This window comes from Nipponia nippon, unplaced genomic scaffold, assembly GCF_047370975.1.
Source record: "Nipponia nippon isolate SJK-2023a ecotype South Korea unplaced genomic scaffold, ASM4737097v1 scaffold_4, whole genome shotgun sequence".
NCBI lineage: Eukaryota > Metazoa > Chordata > Aves > Pelecaniformes > Threskiornithidae > Nipponia > Nipponia nippon.
The window spans coordinates 49,563,308-49,581,304 of NW_028262358.1; the positions used below are offsets into that span (position 1 = coordinate 49,563,308).

Here is a 17,997-nt window from a genome sequence, read left to right on the forward strand (position 1 = left end):
ACAGAGAGGGCCTGGTGGGCGATGTGGTGGTCGGAGTCTGTCTTGGGCTCAGTGACCATGACATGATAGTTTTCTGTTCTTGGAGAAGTAAGGAACGGGATCAGCAAAACCGCTGCCCTGAACTTAAAAACGGCAGACTTTGGATTGTTTAGAAGTCTGGTTAACAGAGTCCCTTGGGAGGCAGTCCTGAAGGGCAAAGGAGTCCAGGAAGACTGGATGTTATTCAAGAAGGAAGTCTTAAAGGTGCAGGAGCAGGCCATCCCCATGTGCCGTAAGATTAACAGGCGGGGGAGAAGACCAGCCTGGCTGAACAGAGAGCTTTGGCTGGAACTCAGGAAAAAGAGGAGAGCCTACTACCTTTGGAAGAAGGGGCAGGTGACTCAGGAGGACTACAGGGATGTTGTGAGGTTATGCAGGGAGGAGATTAGGAAGGCGAAGGCCCAGCTAGAACTTAAACTGGCCACTGCCGTTAAAGATAACAAAAAATGTTTTTATAAATATATCAGTGACAAAAGAAGGGCCAGGGAGAATCTCCCTCCTTTGTTGGATGCGGAGGGAAACTTTGCCACAAAGGATGAGGAGAAGGCTGAGGTACTTAATGCCTTCTTTGCCTCAGTCTTTAATAGTCAGACTGGTCATCCTTGGGGTTTTCAGGCCCCTGAGCTGGGAGATGGAGATAGGATGCAGAATGAAGTCCCAGTTGTTGAAGAGGTGGCAGTCATCGACCTGCTCCTCCACCTGAGTGCTCACAAGTCTATGGGGCCAGATGGGATCCACCTGAGGATACTGAGGGAGCTGGCAGAGGAGCTTGCCAAGCCACTCTCCATCATTTATCAGCAGTCCTGGTCAACCGGGGAGGTCCCAGCTGACTGGAAGTTAGCAAATGTGATGCCCCTCTACAAGAAGGGTCGGAAGGAGGATCCAGGGAACTACAGGCCTGTCAGCCTGACCTCGGTGCTGGGAAAAGTCATGGAGCAGATCATCTTGAGTGCCATTACGCAGCACGTGTGGGACAACCGAGGGATCGGGCCCAGACAGCATGGGTTTATGAAAGGAAGGTCCTGCTTGACTAACCTGGTCTCCTTCTATGACAAGGTGACCCACTTAGTGGATGAGGGGAAGGCTGTGGATGTTGTCTACTTGGACTTTAGTAAGGCCTTTGACACTCTCTCACACAGCATTCTCCTGGAGAAGCTGGCTGCTCGTGGCTTGGATAAGTGCACTCTGCGCTGGGTTAAAAACTGACTGGACGGCCGAGCCCAGAGAGTGGTGGTGGATGGAGCCAAATCCAGTTGGCGGCCGGTCACGAGTGGTGTTCCCCAGGGCTCAGTGTTGGGGCCGGTCCTGTTCAATATCTCATTGATGATCTGGATGAGGGGATTGAGTGCACCCTCAGTAAGTTTGCAGATGACACCAAGTTGGGTGGAAGTGTCGATCTGCTGGAGGGTAGGAAGGCCCTACAGAGGGACCTGGACAGGCTGGATCATTGGGCCAGGGCCAATTGTATGAGGTTCAACAAGGCTCAGTGCTGGGTCCTGCACCTGGGTCACAACAACCCCATGCAACGCTACAGGCTGGGGGAGGAGTGGCTGGAGAGCTGCCTGGCGGAAAAGGACCTGGGGGTGTTGGTTGACAGCCGCCTGAACATGAGCCAGCAGTGTGCTCAGGTGGCCAAGAGGGCCAATGGCATCCTGGCTTGTATCAGGAATAGTGTGGCCAGCAGGATCAGGGAGGTGATAGTGCCCCTGTACTAAAGCACTGGTGAGGCCGCACCTTGAATACTGTGTTCAGTTTTGGGCCCCTCACTACAAGAAGGACATTGAGGTGCTGGAGTGTGTCCAAAGAAGGGCAACAAAGCTGGTGAAGGGTCTAGAGCACAAGTCTTACGAGGAGCAGCTGAGGGAGCTGGGGTTGTTTAGCCTGGAGAAGAGGAGGCTGACATTATTGCTCTGCACAACTACCTGAAAGCAGGTTGTAGTGAGGTGGGGGTCGGTCTCTTCTCCCTACTAACAAGGGATAGGACGAGAGGAAACGGCCTCAAGCTGCGCCAGGGGAGGTTTAGGTTGGATATTAGGAAAAACTTCTTCACCAACAGGGTAGTCAGGCACTGGAACAGGCTGCCCAGGAAAGTGGTTGAGTCCCCATCCCTGGAGCTATTTAAAAGGTGGGTAGATGTGGTGCTTGAGGACATGGTTTAGTGGTGGACTTAGCAGTGATAGGTTAACAGTTGGACTTGATGATCTTAAGGGTCTTTTCCAACCTTAACAGTCCTATGATTCTATGATTCTGTGAACTGAATCTCAAATTAAAGGACAAAGATAAGCAAATACTGTATGAGCAGTTATCCTGCATAAAATTTCTCCCTAACTAAGGTGTATTGGGTCTGGCTGGGATGGAGTTAACATTCCCCATAGCAGCCCTCATAGTGCTGGCACTGACCTTATCGGACATGGGGGCAGCTTCTGTCATCTTCTCACAGAAGTCACTCCTATAGCCCCCCCACTACCAAAACCTCGCCATGAAAATCCAATACATAAGGTTAGCAGTTTGAAGATCACATTGACTTTGGAATCTCAGATATGAGCAGTAGCCAAAAGCAACCATTGCTATGGCTGTAGTTGCCTTTATAATCTCAAGATTAAGTGTCCATGGTGTTTGGACAATGCAGTTGAGGCATAAGACTTGGAAAACTTCGATTTATTACAGAAAGTAGCCAGCTACTTATGGATTTTTAAGGTAATTGTGTTCAGGCCCAGTATAGTGCTCAGAAATGTGTTTTGACTGCTCTGCTGGTAATGGGTAAAACATAAGGAGACAGTTTTCTCTTCTACATTACATATATATGGTCTTTGGATATACTGCACCTTATCTTACCCGGTATGCCTCTTATGAATGTAGAGGGATAGCATATTTAAAGAAAAGGCGGCTGTTTGACAGGCAGCTTCTTCAAAGCAGCATGGTCAAAAAGACTGGATTGTTGATAAAGAGGGCACATTGTACATTCGTCTGTTTTACTCAGCTTTTCCTTGGATGGGTGAGTTGTGTTCTACTGGTCGTTGTATTCTATCGCTTTAAACAGGTAATGTTTTGAAAGATGAGACTGTGAATAGAACAGAATAGAATGAACTGATTTCTTTGGCTTTATTCTTTGAGTTGCTTTTTATTATGGAGACGCCCTTGGAAACAAGGAAAGTGCGTGTCCATTGACTCAAAAACTTTCAGGATTTTCTATTTACATTATCATTTAGGTGAATGTATAAAATGAGCCCCTCCTTAGGCCGTTTTCTGAGATTGCCTTAGACCGATACCACACATTATTTTAAATTCTGGATTTTTAGATTCACATACAATAGAAGATGGAAATTAATTCAGATCTCAGTGGTCTTGATTTTTGTTTTCCTAATCTCTCTCTCTACTTTTCTCCAGGGTGATGAAATGAAGAAAACAGGTATTCAACCTATTCCTATGATGGACAGAGACAAGAAAGATGAAGTCCCTCAGGGTCAGGTATGAACTCTCTCTGTAAAATGATACATGTTTTATAGTGTTAATAAAACATGTATGGAAAAAAAACATTTTATATATTAGTGAATATTTCATTTGACATTAGGGTATGTGGGCTGCTGAATTCTACGTTCTGCATGCAAAACAGGGTTAACTTTTTTAAGTAGCATTGGAAAACTTGTTTTCAGAGACATTACTTAAATGACAACGTGCTTTTTGCTGTTGTCACCTGTTCCATTCTTTGTATTTGTAACTCTAGCTAAAACCACAATCACCTACAATTTTGAGAAGTGTCAATAACACTTTTTCAACTTCAAGTGAAATAATAATAACAATAACACTTTTTCAACTTTCAAGTAAGTGGTTGCTTCAGCCTTAGCTAAAAGGTTTTGCTGTTTTGTCCTGAATACAAAATGAACTTTGACACCTGTTGCTGGTTAAAATATCCAGGTTCAGATTTTGAAATATTTGTAATTTTAGATCAGTACTTCTTCATTATTTTTTTGAATACCTGTAAACACTGCTTTTTGACATTCCTAAAAATGAAGAATAATCTGAAGAGTTTCTTGAGGATTAGCAATAAAGGGTGTACTTCTAAGATCCTCAACTGTCTGTTTTTCAAAGTCTTTGGGTACTGATTTTCCTGTGCACAAATGTGAAGAAATGACTGCTTTTTTTATGCTTTCCTTAGGGAAAATTGGTATTTTGTACACATAAATTTGAGGGGAAAAAAGATCTTTGAACTAACTTTTTTGGGTAAACAAAAAAGGTAGCTTGTCCTTTGGTTATGTGAGCAGAGAAAATATAATTAAATTGTCTATTGTCCATTCATATACATATATATATATATATAAGGTTTTTTTATTTCAGTGGCTTCTGATGCTTTAATTGCCAGTAGTTAGCATTTGCAAAGCATTTAATGAACTCTGAAATTAACAATAATATTTAAAAAAATTAGAAATGACAAAGTATCACAAAATTACTGTAGATTAATTACTTGGTAAGCAAGACTATGGAAATCTTTATATTTTGACACTTCGTATGATTTATCATATTTTAGCATAAAAACTATTACCCTTATTATAGTAAGAAATTAGCAGTTAATTTAATAACTTTGTGTGCTTAATATAAGCCTAAAAAGAAAAGAAACATTCTTCTGCATTTGGTTTATTTTTCTATATACTGTATTAGTTATCTCTGAACATCTTGAAAAGTAGACAGTATTATAGTATGTAGTCATCTTGGCATTTGTGAAAGAATTGTTAATGGGGTGAAAGCACAGATCTAAGAAATAAGCTATTTTTTTCTCTTTAAAATGCAAGAAATATTGTTCCAGGTATTGTCTTCATCAGTTTTTTTTTACTTTGTGCTCTCTTTCATGCTTCTTCATAGTATAACACTAAAATATTAAGAAAAATAGGATGTTAAATGCCAACTTCAGTAGTTTAGTTGTAGCTTCTGTATCTTACAACAACATTACAGCAAAATGTGAGATTTAGGACTTATATAAATCTCTGAAAGTAACCATTCCTACATTTATGTAGAGACTGAAAAATTTAATAAAGCATTATCATCCATTTCCTTAGGCTCTAACAAAAAGCATTAACAAGTATTTTTATGTGGATTTTAATTAAAGCATTAATAACTTATTTAAATTACAATGATGTTTAGGAAATGAGGATTTGTATAAACATGTAATCTCTGAAAAAACCTACTTCTGCCTCAAGTACTCATTTCTGATGAGAATAGCTTGTACTTAGCTCTTCCTCTGACTTGAGCAGCTGGATCGGTTGGCCTCTGTTGTGCTTCACACCCTTTGCAGCACAACTCATGTAAGGGCTCTGCGTTTGGTGTCTTCCTGCTGTGGAGCCTGCGCTGCAAATTTGTTCCTGACTCAGCAAGGATCCCATCACCCTCTTTTCTGCCCCTCCTTTTGGAACCTGTGAATAAAATAGAAATGCCAAAGCTATGCAGCGACCTGAAAGCCCTTTTGATAAACAAGTCAAGCCAGCCTAAGTAATGAAGGGAGAGAGAGGGAACAGTTCACGTGCTTCAGCCATTCAAAGCTTATCCCAGAAATAACAGTTTTCAGGTTGAAAATAAAAAGTTTATCATCATTTTAATCATTAAAGATCCAGCTCTTAAAGCTAGCAGTATGTTTAGGATGCACAGTTTGAAGACAGGAACAATTTATTTCAGAAACAAAAGATATTCTCTAGTTCCTCCTCCTTATGCATCTTAGGATACACGTACACTGCCTTTCCTGCAGTGACTTCAAGAGATTGCTCATATCTGTGTGAACTCTAGGCTTTCTGTCTAGCCACAGCAACATAAAAATCAGCCTGGAATAATTTACTCAGATAACCTAAACCTTTTACAAAAGGGATTTGTGTGAGTTTGTTCTGGTCAGAAATGGAAACTTTTGTAAAGGAATGCTTTTAGTTAGCTTGGCTTTATTCAAAACCTAAATCCATCGAGCCTTTTAGGGTTTTTCTTCCTTGATTGATGTGCACTTTCACTTAAAAGCTTTCAGGACCTTAAAGGACGCGTTTTATTTTAAATACCGGGGTTCCAAAGGGAAGGTCATTTGGAATATATTGCAGATGAACTTAGTTTGGTTGAAATCTTGTATGTTTTGCAATGGCAACACACTTCTCATTGAGCCAGAAAGTCTACAGTGTGACTGTACCTACCGTCTCATTTTAATTTTTGATAGCTATGGAGTAATCTGCTATTTTCCACTGAAATAAAATATTCCCCCTTAAAAACAAACAAACAAGAAAGAAAAACACAAGAAAAAACATGTAGGAAGAAAACAATGCACTATGCAAAATAGCAAACTTTTTGTTGATGAGGAGACATCCCAGCTGTGTGCAGCCTTGCCTCCTCACCACCTGCAGTTTCTTTCTGTCAGTTACATCGTGATTACTTCAACTCTGACTGTTGGGTTCTCAGGTCAGAAAATGTATCTTTTTTTTTTTTTTTGAAGTACAGAATGGACTTGGTTATATAGCAGTATGGGAGGAATCTCTGTATTGATGGAGGTGAGGACAAGAGTTGCTCTTCAATTTCTGAATAAGGGCCAATGTTTAGACTGTTAATAAGAGACTTATTATCAAACGCTTTGGTCACAGTACAATACATAGTATTTCATTAAAAGGCATTTAAAAATTCTGCCCGAAGAAAGGGATCATAGTGCACTCTTGTAACTATCATGAGAGTCTGGGATAAATGAGTGATGTTATAATGGATCTGAATTTAACCTGTCATCCTTACTAATATATAAGTAGCATTTTCTAAAAATTGCCTCATGTCATGACAATTCAGCTGTGACATGGTAGCTGTCACAGGCCCCTAAGCCTGTATGAATCAGATATCGTTAAAAAGGTGCTCATTTGATCTTCTCTAAATAGATTTATATGATAATGGTAAAAATATATCACTGAACCGCATACATGAAAAGAAATTGCAAACCAATTATTGATCACAGTGCACACCTTTTAGAAACTTTCCAAAGGCGCAAAGCCCGTAGCATCTCGAGTAAATTGAGCTATGGAATACATACTCTGTAGGACATCAGAACAATCCAGAATCTGACCATATTTTGGCAATGCTGCACAACTTTACCTTTTAAAAAAAAAAATTCAGCACCAGAATAATGTTTGCAGAAATGGCTCTGCCATCTGCACGTACTTGCTGCTGCTACTGACACCAAAAAGCCAGACAGATCCTAAGCAAATCAATTGAATAATAAAAGGTCCTTTAGAAAATCCTATCTGAAGCAGCCACATGAGTCATAAAAGAGGGGCATGTAAGCAACTTGTAATTGCCAGAGACTTCACTGTTAGTGCTTCATTTTAAAGTATTTGGATATTACGAGGAGATGCAGAAGTAAGAAGTACTAACATAAGTAGTAATTAAGTAACTAGTCAACAGCTTTGAGCCAGGTAGCTGTTAACTTTCAGTGTTGTAGTTTGGCAACTTTTAACTATTTTTTTTTCATTGCTGTTTTTCATAGATTGGGTTCTACAATGCTGTAGCCATCCCATGTTACACCACACTTGCACAGATCTTTCCTCCAACTGGGCCACTACTCCGAGCATGCAGGTGAGTAAATGTGCAAGTTTTTGCATAGCGTGTAGCTTGGTTAAAAAAAAAGCAAACATGCTTTGCAAGTTTGTCTGGAAATACAGACTTTTAATTTTAGAATTTACATCCAGATAAACAGGGATACCTGTCTCGCATTAATCTATGCAGAAACCCCGAGGCAATAACTACTGGCTGGGACTATCCAATGCAGATCTACAGACACAGCTGATTAAAATGTGTTCGACACCAAAAGCATTTAGAGACAAACAGGTTCAGTGCTTATGTATCCCTATCTAGGCTGGTTCAGTGCAATTTCCCTCTCTGTCCTTTTTACTTCAGCATGTTCTCACAACTAAGATTGGCTAGAATTCTGTTTCATTTAAACAATGTGGGTTTGGCATGTGGTTTTATTTCATGTCAGAACATGTTTATTAAAAAGCAGAAAAAGAAAGATCCCCAGAATATTCAGTAATTGGGAGCATAAGGTTAGTACCACTAGGTTGTGGGAGAAGCAAATGTAACTTTGTCCTACCAATCAGTTGGGATGTAGATTGGGATCTTCTGGACAAGAGTCAAGGGTCCTTAACCAGCTGGCTGCTTCTGCCTTGGAATGATGGTGGATCTCTTTGTAGGTAGTTCTGTCCAATAATTATATCCTTGACCTTAGCAATCTTTCCCGACAAAACTTCTGCTGAAACCATTATGCTTCATGAAAATGTTCCAGTTTCAGGTTAATCAGTATTCTCTAAGGAAAAACAGTTGGTTCATAAAATGCCAGTAATCTTAGTCACATCCAAGGAAAAGAAGCCTGTTTTTCTATGCACCTCTCTATGCACCACTAGCACCTCTCTCATAATCTTTTTCCCTCTTGTGGTCCTTAAATTCTAGCTTGCATTGAACTTTTTCTTTGTCCTGTACGGCAGATCTACCTACTCTGTCCCTTTCCTGATCTTGTGAGCTAAATGATCTCTGTGAAGTAACAGAAGGGTGCCCACTGCATACAAACCGCTGTGAAATTTAATGTAGTGGTTAGCAAAATAATTTCATTCGCACCCAAGCACTATTTCATATAGCTGTGAGAAGAATATGTAGGTCTGTACCAGTGGAAAAGAAGACTATCTTACAAAAAACAGAGAGTATCTAGGGGCCATCATTAATAGTCAGCTGCCTCTAAGATCCTGCTGCTGGGCATGGCTGTGCAACCCTTAGATGGGTATGGAGGGAATATTAAGTAGGATTAGAGACTATACCTCTGTAGTTTTTACATTAATGGGGCTACAGCTGGAATCCTGTTTAGCATCTGTGCTTTAAAAAGAGTAGATAAAGACACTAGCAAATCAGACAAGATTAAGAAAGAGCTTAAAGAATGTTTTGAGGTCTCTAGTAGTGAGAGACTAAAAAAGCTGACATAATGTATTTAGTTTATCCAAGAGAATGACTTTATCAAAATCTGTAACTGTCTCCATAGTATGTTTTCTGAGTAGATAAAGCTCATTAATTTAGCAGGTAAAGACTACTTGAAGCCCAAAGGTTCAACCAAGGAATACGGTGAATGTCTTTTTTAGCATTTGGAAAAATGTCAGTTGAAGATCTTAAACCAAGGCTAGGTATACTTTTTAAAAGAGAGAGGTAAAAGGGATACAGGTCTGAGGCACAGTTACTGTGATGAAATGGCCAAGGCCTGTCTTTTCCAGGCAGTCAGGCTGGGTGATCCTTATAGTAATGTCTTTCATCCTTAGAAGCTATGAAAGTAACAATGTCTGGTAAATAACAGGCAGTAAGTTGTTATCCTAAATGGAGTGATGTTGAAGTATTCATAAATGCATATTTTAGTGGTTCCATCAATTACAATATAGCATTAAACTCTTCTCTAGTTTCAAAATGCTGTAGAGTGTGTTACTATCATAGTGGTATCAAAGTCCAAATCCTGTTTTGGAATTCGGAGTTACAGTATGGGGTAGGAATGTGTACTCCCTGAGCCGTGTTGATGTAATATGTACGTGTTGATAGTTTGATTATAGATAATTGAATAATGTGTACCCTGACAAATGAAGAGTTGCTTTCAGTGTGAAATCAGAGAACGTGAAGTAAACTACAAAACTGCTTGTAATCCTTTCAGTCTTTACAAGGTCATGAGTCATCCAACTGCTTTACTGAGAGGTAGTCTGAGATCTTGGAAGTTTTGTAACTTCTTTCCCTTTGTAATCCTTGCTTGAAGGCACGTTGCTTCAGCCGTATTGATGGCTGAAAGCTAAATGGTTGGTTATTCGATCCACGTAACTAGAACACAGATTGTGCCTTGCATAACCATGTAAACAGTCAAAAAGAGTTTTATACTGTTTACATGGACTAAACAGCATCGACTATAATACCCACCATTAGAAATGCAGTAATGCTTATCATGGGTGTTTCCAGTTCCTTGTTTCTACTCAAGCTAACAAATATTGTCAAACTGCTTTATATATGTAAAAAATTTTATGTCTTTTCTGTTACTTATTTGTCAACATCTGGGTCTACTTTTACTTACCAAATCAATATCTATATGCTTTTAACATGCAGAGTCTGTATGATTAATAATGTAACCTCAGTGCTGGATGTCAGGAAAGTTCTGTTACTTGCACGATCAAATGGGTTTGTATTTACTGTAGAACCGTTTGCATAAGCCTGCCAGTACCTTTGGTAAGAAGTTAGCATTGTTATTCCCCTTAATGGGAGCTGAGGCTTAGAGAGGCTAGGTTGAGTGCTTAAGACTGCACGGCATCTTTTTCAGGAGCAGGGTTCTGGGAACACCCGTATCTTTTGATTTTTAGCTATGTGGATATCCAGATGAGGCTTATTTGCAAAAGTGGCTTGTAATACTTGGTGGTCCATCGTTCAGTACTCAACTGAGGAGATTTGAAGTTGTAGAGTATCAAACATCCACATACGTGTGTGTTCTAGATTAAAGGTTCTCCATGCTTCTGAAGATCTTTTCTCTCTTCATGAACAACTTTTCAAGAATTGTTTTCTCTGCAAAAGGTGTGATGTCTGAACTAAAAGCAATTAGACTCCTGGAAGAGATTACATGAACTTTTTTTATTCTAGAGATTATGTTTGTTGTTTGGAATTCCAATTTATAGTTATAATACTGATACTTCTGAAAGCTACACTGGCACAGTCTCCAGACTGGGCACAGCTCTGTACAGACACAGGTCCCCACCCTCCTCTTGTGCATTCCTTAATTTAGATTGCACAGATGCAGAACTGGGGCACAGACTTGTGGATGGGGTTTAAAATCTCCGTAAGACTAAAGAGCTTCCTGAAAATCCACACCCTGTCATAAAGTCTTCTGAGGAGCTGTTTGATAGGTTTAGATTAGCTTGAAATTACCCTCTGCTGTCTGTTTGAGGGGGTTGAGGAGGAAGTGTTGAGAGTTCAGACTTGGAGATGCAGAGTAGGAAATCAAGAACACAGATCTAACTTCAACTCCCCAATTACTAAAATGTATGCTATTGCAGGGTTTCAGTTACTCCGGAGTGTTTCAAATAGCTGATTTTGCACTACACTTTTTTTTCCTTTATTTTTGATGGGTAACTGTTATTCAGTGTGATGAGAGGAATACAGCCTCATTCCTGTTTGGCATTGCCTCAGCTGCTGACTGAACCGATTTTGATATGACCAGTGCTGGTTCTTGGAACGCAGTGTTTAAGCTGCCGTGTCCTTGAGTTGTTTGGAATGCAGACACCAGCTGCAAATAATAGCAGCAGAAGCAGGCAAGGCAGCATGTCAGCATCAAGGTTTTTATTTTGAGAGCCTCTGGGCATTTATTGCAGACACTTAGGAGCCAGGGCTTCATTGGGAGCACAAAGGCAAATGAATCCTATTATCTGCATCTTTAAAAACAAACAAACAAAAAAAGTCACTGATTTCCCTAAGGTAAGGTAGCAGCTAAGAATCTAGAAGGTTTTCTTGTCCGGTAATTTATTCCGCATTTGTAAATACTCTCTTGTCATTCTGTGTAGATCAAAACTACCAGCCACCTGTGTTACAGTGTTCTGAATAAGTCCTATGTGTGTTTTGTAGCCCACGTACTCAGTAGGCCTACCAAAGTGGCAAATCCATGACAGTATATTTATTTTGAAGATGACATGAAGTGATTTATTTTTTTCCTTTATTTCAGACCAAATAATTTGAAACAATTTTCCATCCATGTGCTTTCAGGTCTCTAAAAACTTGCTGAAATTGATATAATTTAAAAATATTTTGGCTGCAATTCTCCTCATTACTTTCCCACTTTCAGGAAAGGGACCTAGTTTTTCTGACCCTTAGTGCCTGATTGTATTAGCTGAAATTCAGCGCCATATTATCTCTGGCTTCATGACTTCCAGTTGGCCTGGAGCAGTGGCAGAGCAGGTTTCCATCTGCCTGGAGAAAACGGTGTAGGTGTTCCCCTAGAGGGCACCAGCTTTCTTCGGTAGACTCCATCAGATCCTGCCTTCCTCCATCCCCTGAAAATGTAACATTTTCTCTTCTTACCTGTTCACTCTGCTTTCGGCTCATTATTTGCTGTTTTATCAACTGTTTCAGCAAAGCTGTGACATAAAAATCAGAAGAGTTCTTCCACATAAATTCCGATGTAATACGATAATATGACACATAGCATGTAAGACCTTAGCGCTTTTACCATCCTGTTTTTTTACTGAAGACATCTAAGAACGGTTGTTTTAGTAACTAGGTAGCTGATAGTATGAATTGGAAACAGTTGAGTTTGCTCTCTTTCTCTCTGTCTTTGAAGACTGAATGCTAGATTTGGCCATAGGTTGCAAGTATGGTCCACTATTGGATATCATCAAGATAGACTTCCAAGTCACTGGAGTGGTACTAGTGTATAGCAAGTAAGATTATGGTTCTGTACTCCCTTCAGATCATTAGAACATTACCAGCTTAATTTCTCATCATTTTACGGCTTGTGGACCAAAATTTGGACCTGGGGGTTGGCCAGGCTGTGAGACACTAAAAAAAATGATCACCACATTAGTAACTGAAAGTTGACACTGTGATGTTGGTATGCAACATTTTGTACGCTGTCGCGCAGCCCATGTGCAGGAGTTTCAGAAGGCTTAATGCGCTTCTGTGGTTTCCAGTGAAGGAAGTTTCCTGGCAAAAGTCCTGATCTCTGTGGTGGTTTTGAAAATGGCCAAAGTATGCTGTGGTTAAATCCCTGAAGTCTGAAGTGACGAAGGCTGCTTGTCTCCAGACTGCTGTTTCGGAGTCTGCAGTCACAGCTCTTTCGGGTCACAGCTGGGTTTTCTCTGCAGCCATGAGGGCTAGAAATTTGTAATGGAAGCAGGTGCTAGCCTCTAGCTCCAGGGCTTGTTCTGGGGAAGGTATGCTGTAGGCTTATATATAGTCAACATGTATACGAGCCACATAGAATTACAAAATGGGATAACTGAAGGTAAAGGATGAAACAATGTAAAGATGATAAAAGCTTGATGACATACAGGTACTTATATATAGCATAAAGCTAAATCTCAAAGTATAGTACACCAGACAGTATTGTTAGGAAGAACTCCTAGTAAATTTATGAACAGTGCTTTACCTCTTTGACTTTTTTGCATCTCCAGGGACAATCTCAACCAATGGGAGAAAGTAACAAGAGGTGAGGAAGCCTCTATATGGATTCAATCCCAGTCCCTTGCTCCTGGGACCTCAGATTCACTTCCTGTGAAGATCGATGACTGAACAGCAGCAACAGATTGCTTTAACCTGAAAAGCATCCCTTCTTGTTTTGGGGGTTGGTTTTTGTTTTGTTTCATTTTTATTTGGAAAAAAAAGGAAAAAGAAAAGCTACAAAACGCTAACTGAGAAGCAGATCTGCCTAGCAAGGTAACACCCATGGAGTTACCTCAGCTAAATGACTCTGGCAGCCAATCTCCTGACCTACACGAGTGACACAACATGAACAGAGGGAAAATGAGAACTCAGATGTTTTGGAATCAGCTATCAAAAGAGAACTTACAACTTGTGAATATAAAAGACTGGCCTTATCTCATGGGCTACATTGCTGAGGCCTTAATTTAAAACTGATGGGGGGAAAAAAAATCTTAGGGGGTACGTCTAAATTGTATCTTTCTAGTAAGGGTTTCAATGGTACTTTTCCTATACCGTACTGTGGCTGGCTTTAACACCAGTGTCACTTGGGAGTTCTTGGCTATAAATAGAACAATGTACCCATTGCTATTGTGAATGTTTATGTGTGATCTACTTGTAATCAGTTTGAACTCCAGCAGAATCCTTGGAGACTATAATTCATGCTTAGGTTACAGTGAATTCTCTTGCTGCAAACTAAAGGAAAACCAACATTCAGGTTAAAGGTTTAAAGTACTTCATTAAGCATCATGATGCAAATTGTCTGTCACTCACAAGGCAAACGCTGAGAGAACTAGTGATGGTGCTTTGTTCTTCAGAATGATTTATAAACCTAGACAACTCCTCCCTTAAAACACTGGAAGTACTGGATATTTAACTCCCATATGAGAGAGTTTCAGGTTAGAGTTTTTGTATCCATAGTGACAGAAGTATCGGATTAAATGTGACAGCAAAGATTTCCTTGCCTAGCTCACAATTAAGTAAAGTCATCATTTTTATTTCTACCTGCTGAGTTGTGTTTTAAAAGGTATTAAGGACATACCTGAAGTATGCTATCTGCTGGGAACAAAAGCCTTGTCAGAAAAGTCAGGTCTGATAAGAAGGACTGTGGTACCATCACAATAAATCAAAAATGTTTTTGTATTGACTAGCTTTTGTGTTGCACAGTAACACTGCATGTCTTCTACTGCTCTCTTTCCCCATACCAAGAGGAGTGAAATTAGGAAACTTCTCCATTTGTCTGTTTGCTTTTTTTCCCCTAGTTCAGCAAAATTTCCAGGCTTAGAAATGCCTTTCTCAATGACAGAATGGCTGACTGAGAAAAGTACTCTAAAATATTGTGTTTACAGTTCTGTGCTGACTTAGGCTTCAGCCTTACAAACTTATGCACAGACTTTAAGACCTTACATTTAATGCCACTCTTTTAAATTTAGTGCAATTGTACAGAGTATGTTTCAACAACACTTAATTTGCCTTCATCTTTCTCTTAAAAATAATGAGAAAAAAATCTTCATATTGACCCACACAGTAGGTGAAAGCACAGTCTTTGCATACCTTTCACATACAGCCTATACTGCATTATATGTTTTTTTTCACAGGTAATACAGTCTTGTAGTGGTTCCGTGATAACATGGCCATTTGTGTAACTGCAACAAATCACAGCAGTGACTTAGACATAACACAGGTTCTCTTTTTCCATCTCGTGTCTGTTGAGCTGTATTGCTCTAATAAGCATGCCATCTTATGGGTTTCATGTAAATGACTTGGACTCTTGAGTTTTGCCTTCTGTTATGGTCGAGCACATACCAGTATCTGTACACGTGTACAGTATGTGATACATAATTGCATGATGTATAAATGCATCTAAGCCTTTGCAATACATAGATATCCCAGAGGTTGAGAATTCAATATGTAGTTATCTTATTTGTATGATACAGGTTACCTAGCAGCAGCCCCATAATGTTTTTCAGTTTACTTTGCCAATTCCAAGTGCAGAAATTCATTGTTAACCACAGCAAACTATTTTGGAATAAAAAAAATGGCAGGAAACAATTGCACCAAAGTAGAATGAATAGTATCTCATGCTGTGTCCTCTGCTTTACTCCTTAGCAGTTCTGTTTGAACTAAATCTGGTAGATGCAACCTTTCAGCCCCTAAGTACTTGAGGCACAATCCACAGTTCCTAATATTTACCTCAAAATTATCCAAACCTATGGTGACTATAAAAATACTCTCTGAAATTCAGATACCCTAACAACTGGATGGAACATATTTTCTTCATAGGATAAGTATATTTGCTGTTATTCTCCCTCTTTGAATGTTAATCTCACATGTGTTGCAAAAATATTCCCTATCACACTGTGACTGTGTTATGGAAAGCTTTTAATTCATCTTTTACTCCTGGACAGTAAAGATAACTTGACTAGCTCTGTTACTTACCATTCAAAATATTTGACACTATCACATAATATTTTATGTTTTGAAGTTTATAAGTACTGATACAGAACGTTTCCCTAACAAATTTGTCAAATTGGCAATAAGTTGTTCTATTAATGTCTCAAGTCAATCAGGTATTGTTTCTAATACAGAACTATTCAAACCACATAAAATATATGTTTGCTATAGAATAATGTCCATTAGAGTTAAAAATTTTGGCTCCAGTGGTTGTGGTTTGGTTTGGTTTCCTGGTGTGTAAAGGGAGAAAGGTCATGACAAAATGTTACTCTTTGTTAGCACCCAGACCAACAAAAAGAGCCACAATGGGCTGTATTTTCTAAGCAAATTTAGTCTGCCTTAGCATTTACAGAGTGCAGAATCAGATGTGTAGATTTTTTGTAGAACCAAACTAATACCTGCACTTCCAAAGTCAAAACCACCAAAATTTAAAACTTTTAAGCTGTATTTGAGTTTCATGGGTCAAGTACATGTTGAGATTCGATTGTTCAAAATTGTAGACCCGGACTCACAAATAGAGCAGTAAGATATCTAGATCTGTAAGACATCTGGCTCATTAAGTTCAACTGGTAAAAGCCATTCTTCCTTGCATTTTTATCCTGCTAAAACTGATCTTGCCCAAGATTAAGAAGAATCTATAAAAAACCTAACAGATCTCTCCTTTCCTAAAAGTGTTAGACTTTATGCTCCCAGAACTGCATTATTTTTGTTAATAATTCCAATTGCTTTTCCCTTCTAAGCCCAGTGAAGGTAAAAGGACTGTTTGAAGCCATATCTGAGCATTTCTAATCTATTATGAAATGGTGCCTGAAAGGTACGCACTAAGTGAGAAAAATAGTTGACATAGCATGATACTCATCTGAGATGTTGCATATTTTATTACAGCACTGACAGACTCCACTGTTGTAATTAATCTATGAATTCTGTACGGTAGTACAACATGCTGCTGTAATGGTTCAACTCATGGCAGTATTTTTCATAAGTGGCCATTTAGTTATTACATTACAGAAATGCAATGTGCTTTTTTAGTTGCAGTATATGATAAAACATATTTACAATGGAGGGGACATGCAGTGTGGAATTCATCTTTTTGTGTGGCACACACTTCTTTCATGTGTTTAAACTCAGAACAGTGTGATCAGTTTGCTGTGACTGCATTTAGTGTTACAATTGTAGGGATAGCAAATAGCACTATTCGTGTTAAAAAATAGAGATTGTTAGATGCTCAAAACAATTATGACCCTCTTGAAATAATGCATTTGCCTCAAACACTGTGATATAGGAACAGTTCTGTGAAGTGGAACAATTAATTTGTTCATTCTAAACACGGAAAAGACTTTCTGCACACTACTACAAGGAAGTTCATGTTCAAACTTTAGGTTATATATCCCAATCTAGCAAAGGCACATCATAACTCTTTTGCTTTCTGACCAAAAACTGTGCTCGATTGTAATACGGGTGTATACTCTGTCAAAAAACCTAAAACAATGGACTGCTTTCTAGGGTAGATCAAACTGATTTGTAGAGTAGATTCATATATATTCAAAATTCAGGTTGGGCTGTTATGTGAAGAAGAAAGAACTTCAAGGTAACAACATTCAACTTTACTACATTTAGTGAGCTGAAAAATTTGTTTTATATATATATATATTTACACACACATATATATATATATGATACATATAAACTATCTTTGTAAAAAAACAAAAAATATGCAAGTGCAATAATTTAAAGAGGTCTTAACTTTGCATTTATAAATTATAAATACTGTACATGGTGTGTAATTTTTTTCATGTATTCATTTGCAGTCTTTGTATTTAAAAAAACAAACCTAAACCTTTACTATTACGTTTGTACAATAGAACAGTAAGCATTTATTATGATATAGTTAAGTTGTAAATAAATTCACAAACCAAACAGCCAGTACATATGCATATATGGGTGTCCTATTGTGAAACCTGTTTTTGCTTTTATTGCTGGCTTTAGCACAGCAAGACTACTTCTGTGGATATGTAATTATACATATAAATATATGTATGATACATAAAATATATTTAGAAATGTTCATAATTTTAATGGATATATCTATACATATACTTTGGTGTGAATATTACTGAATACAGAGTTTTTTAATATTATTTTTCATGTTTATTTTTGCTATTATTGGGAGTGGAAGTGAGGGATGAGAAGTGCGTGTGCATATGTGTGCATTTATACCACAAGTAACCCACAGGAGATATGGAATCAACACATAAAGCATTACCTAATGCATTGATTTGCTTCAAAGATCTCTTGCACAGTTCATGCTCAGGAAACAGG

General features: G+C 38.8%; 1 protein-coding gene across 1 annotated transcript in view; it reads left to right on the forward strand.

Moving 5' to 3' along the window:
* Nucleotides 1-17,723, forward strand: part of PDE10A (phosphodiesterase 10A) — a 198,604-nt gene extending 180,881 nt beyond the window's left edge. Inside the window, exons 20-22 of the mRNA XM_009471114.2 lie at nt 3,427-3,507; nt 7,523-7,611; nt 13,200-17,723. Coding sequence (XP_009469389.2) covers nt 3,427-3,507; nt 7,523-7,611; nt 13,200-13,317 — 288 coding nt within the window. The 3' untranslated portion in view covers nt 13,318-17,723. The remainder of the gene's footprint in view (nt 1-3,426; nt 3,508-7,522; nt 7,612-13,199) is intronic.
* Nucleotides 17,724-17,997: the final 274 nt, after the last annotated feature.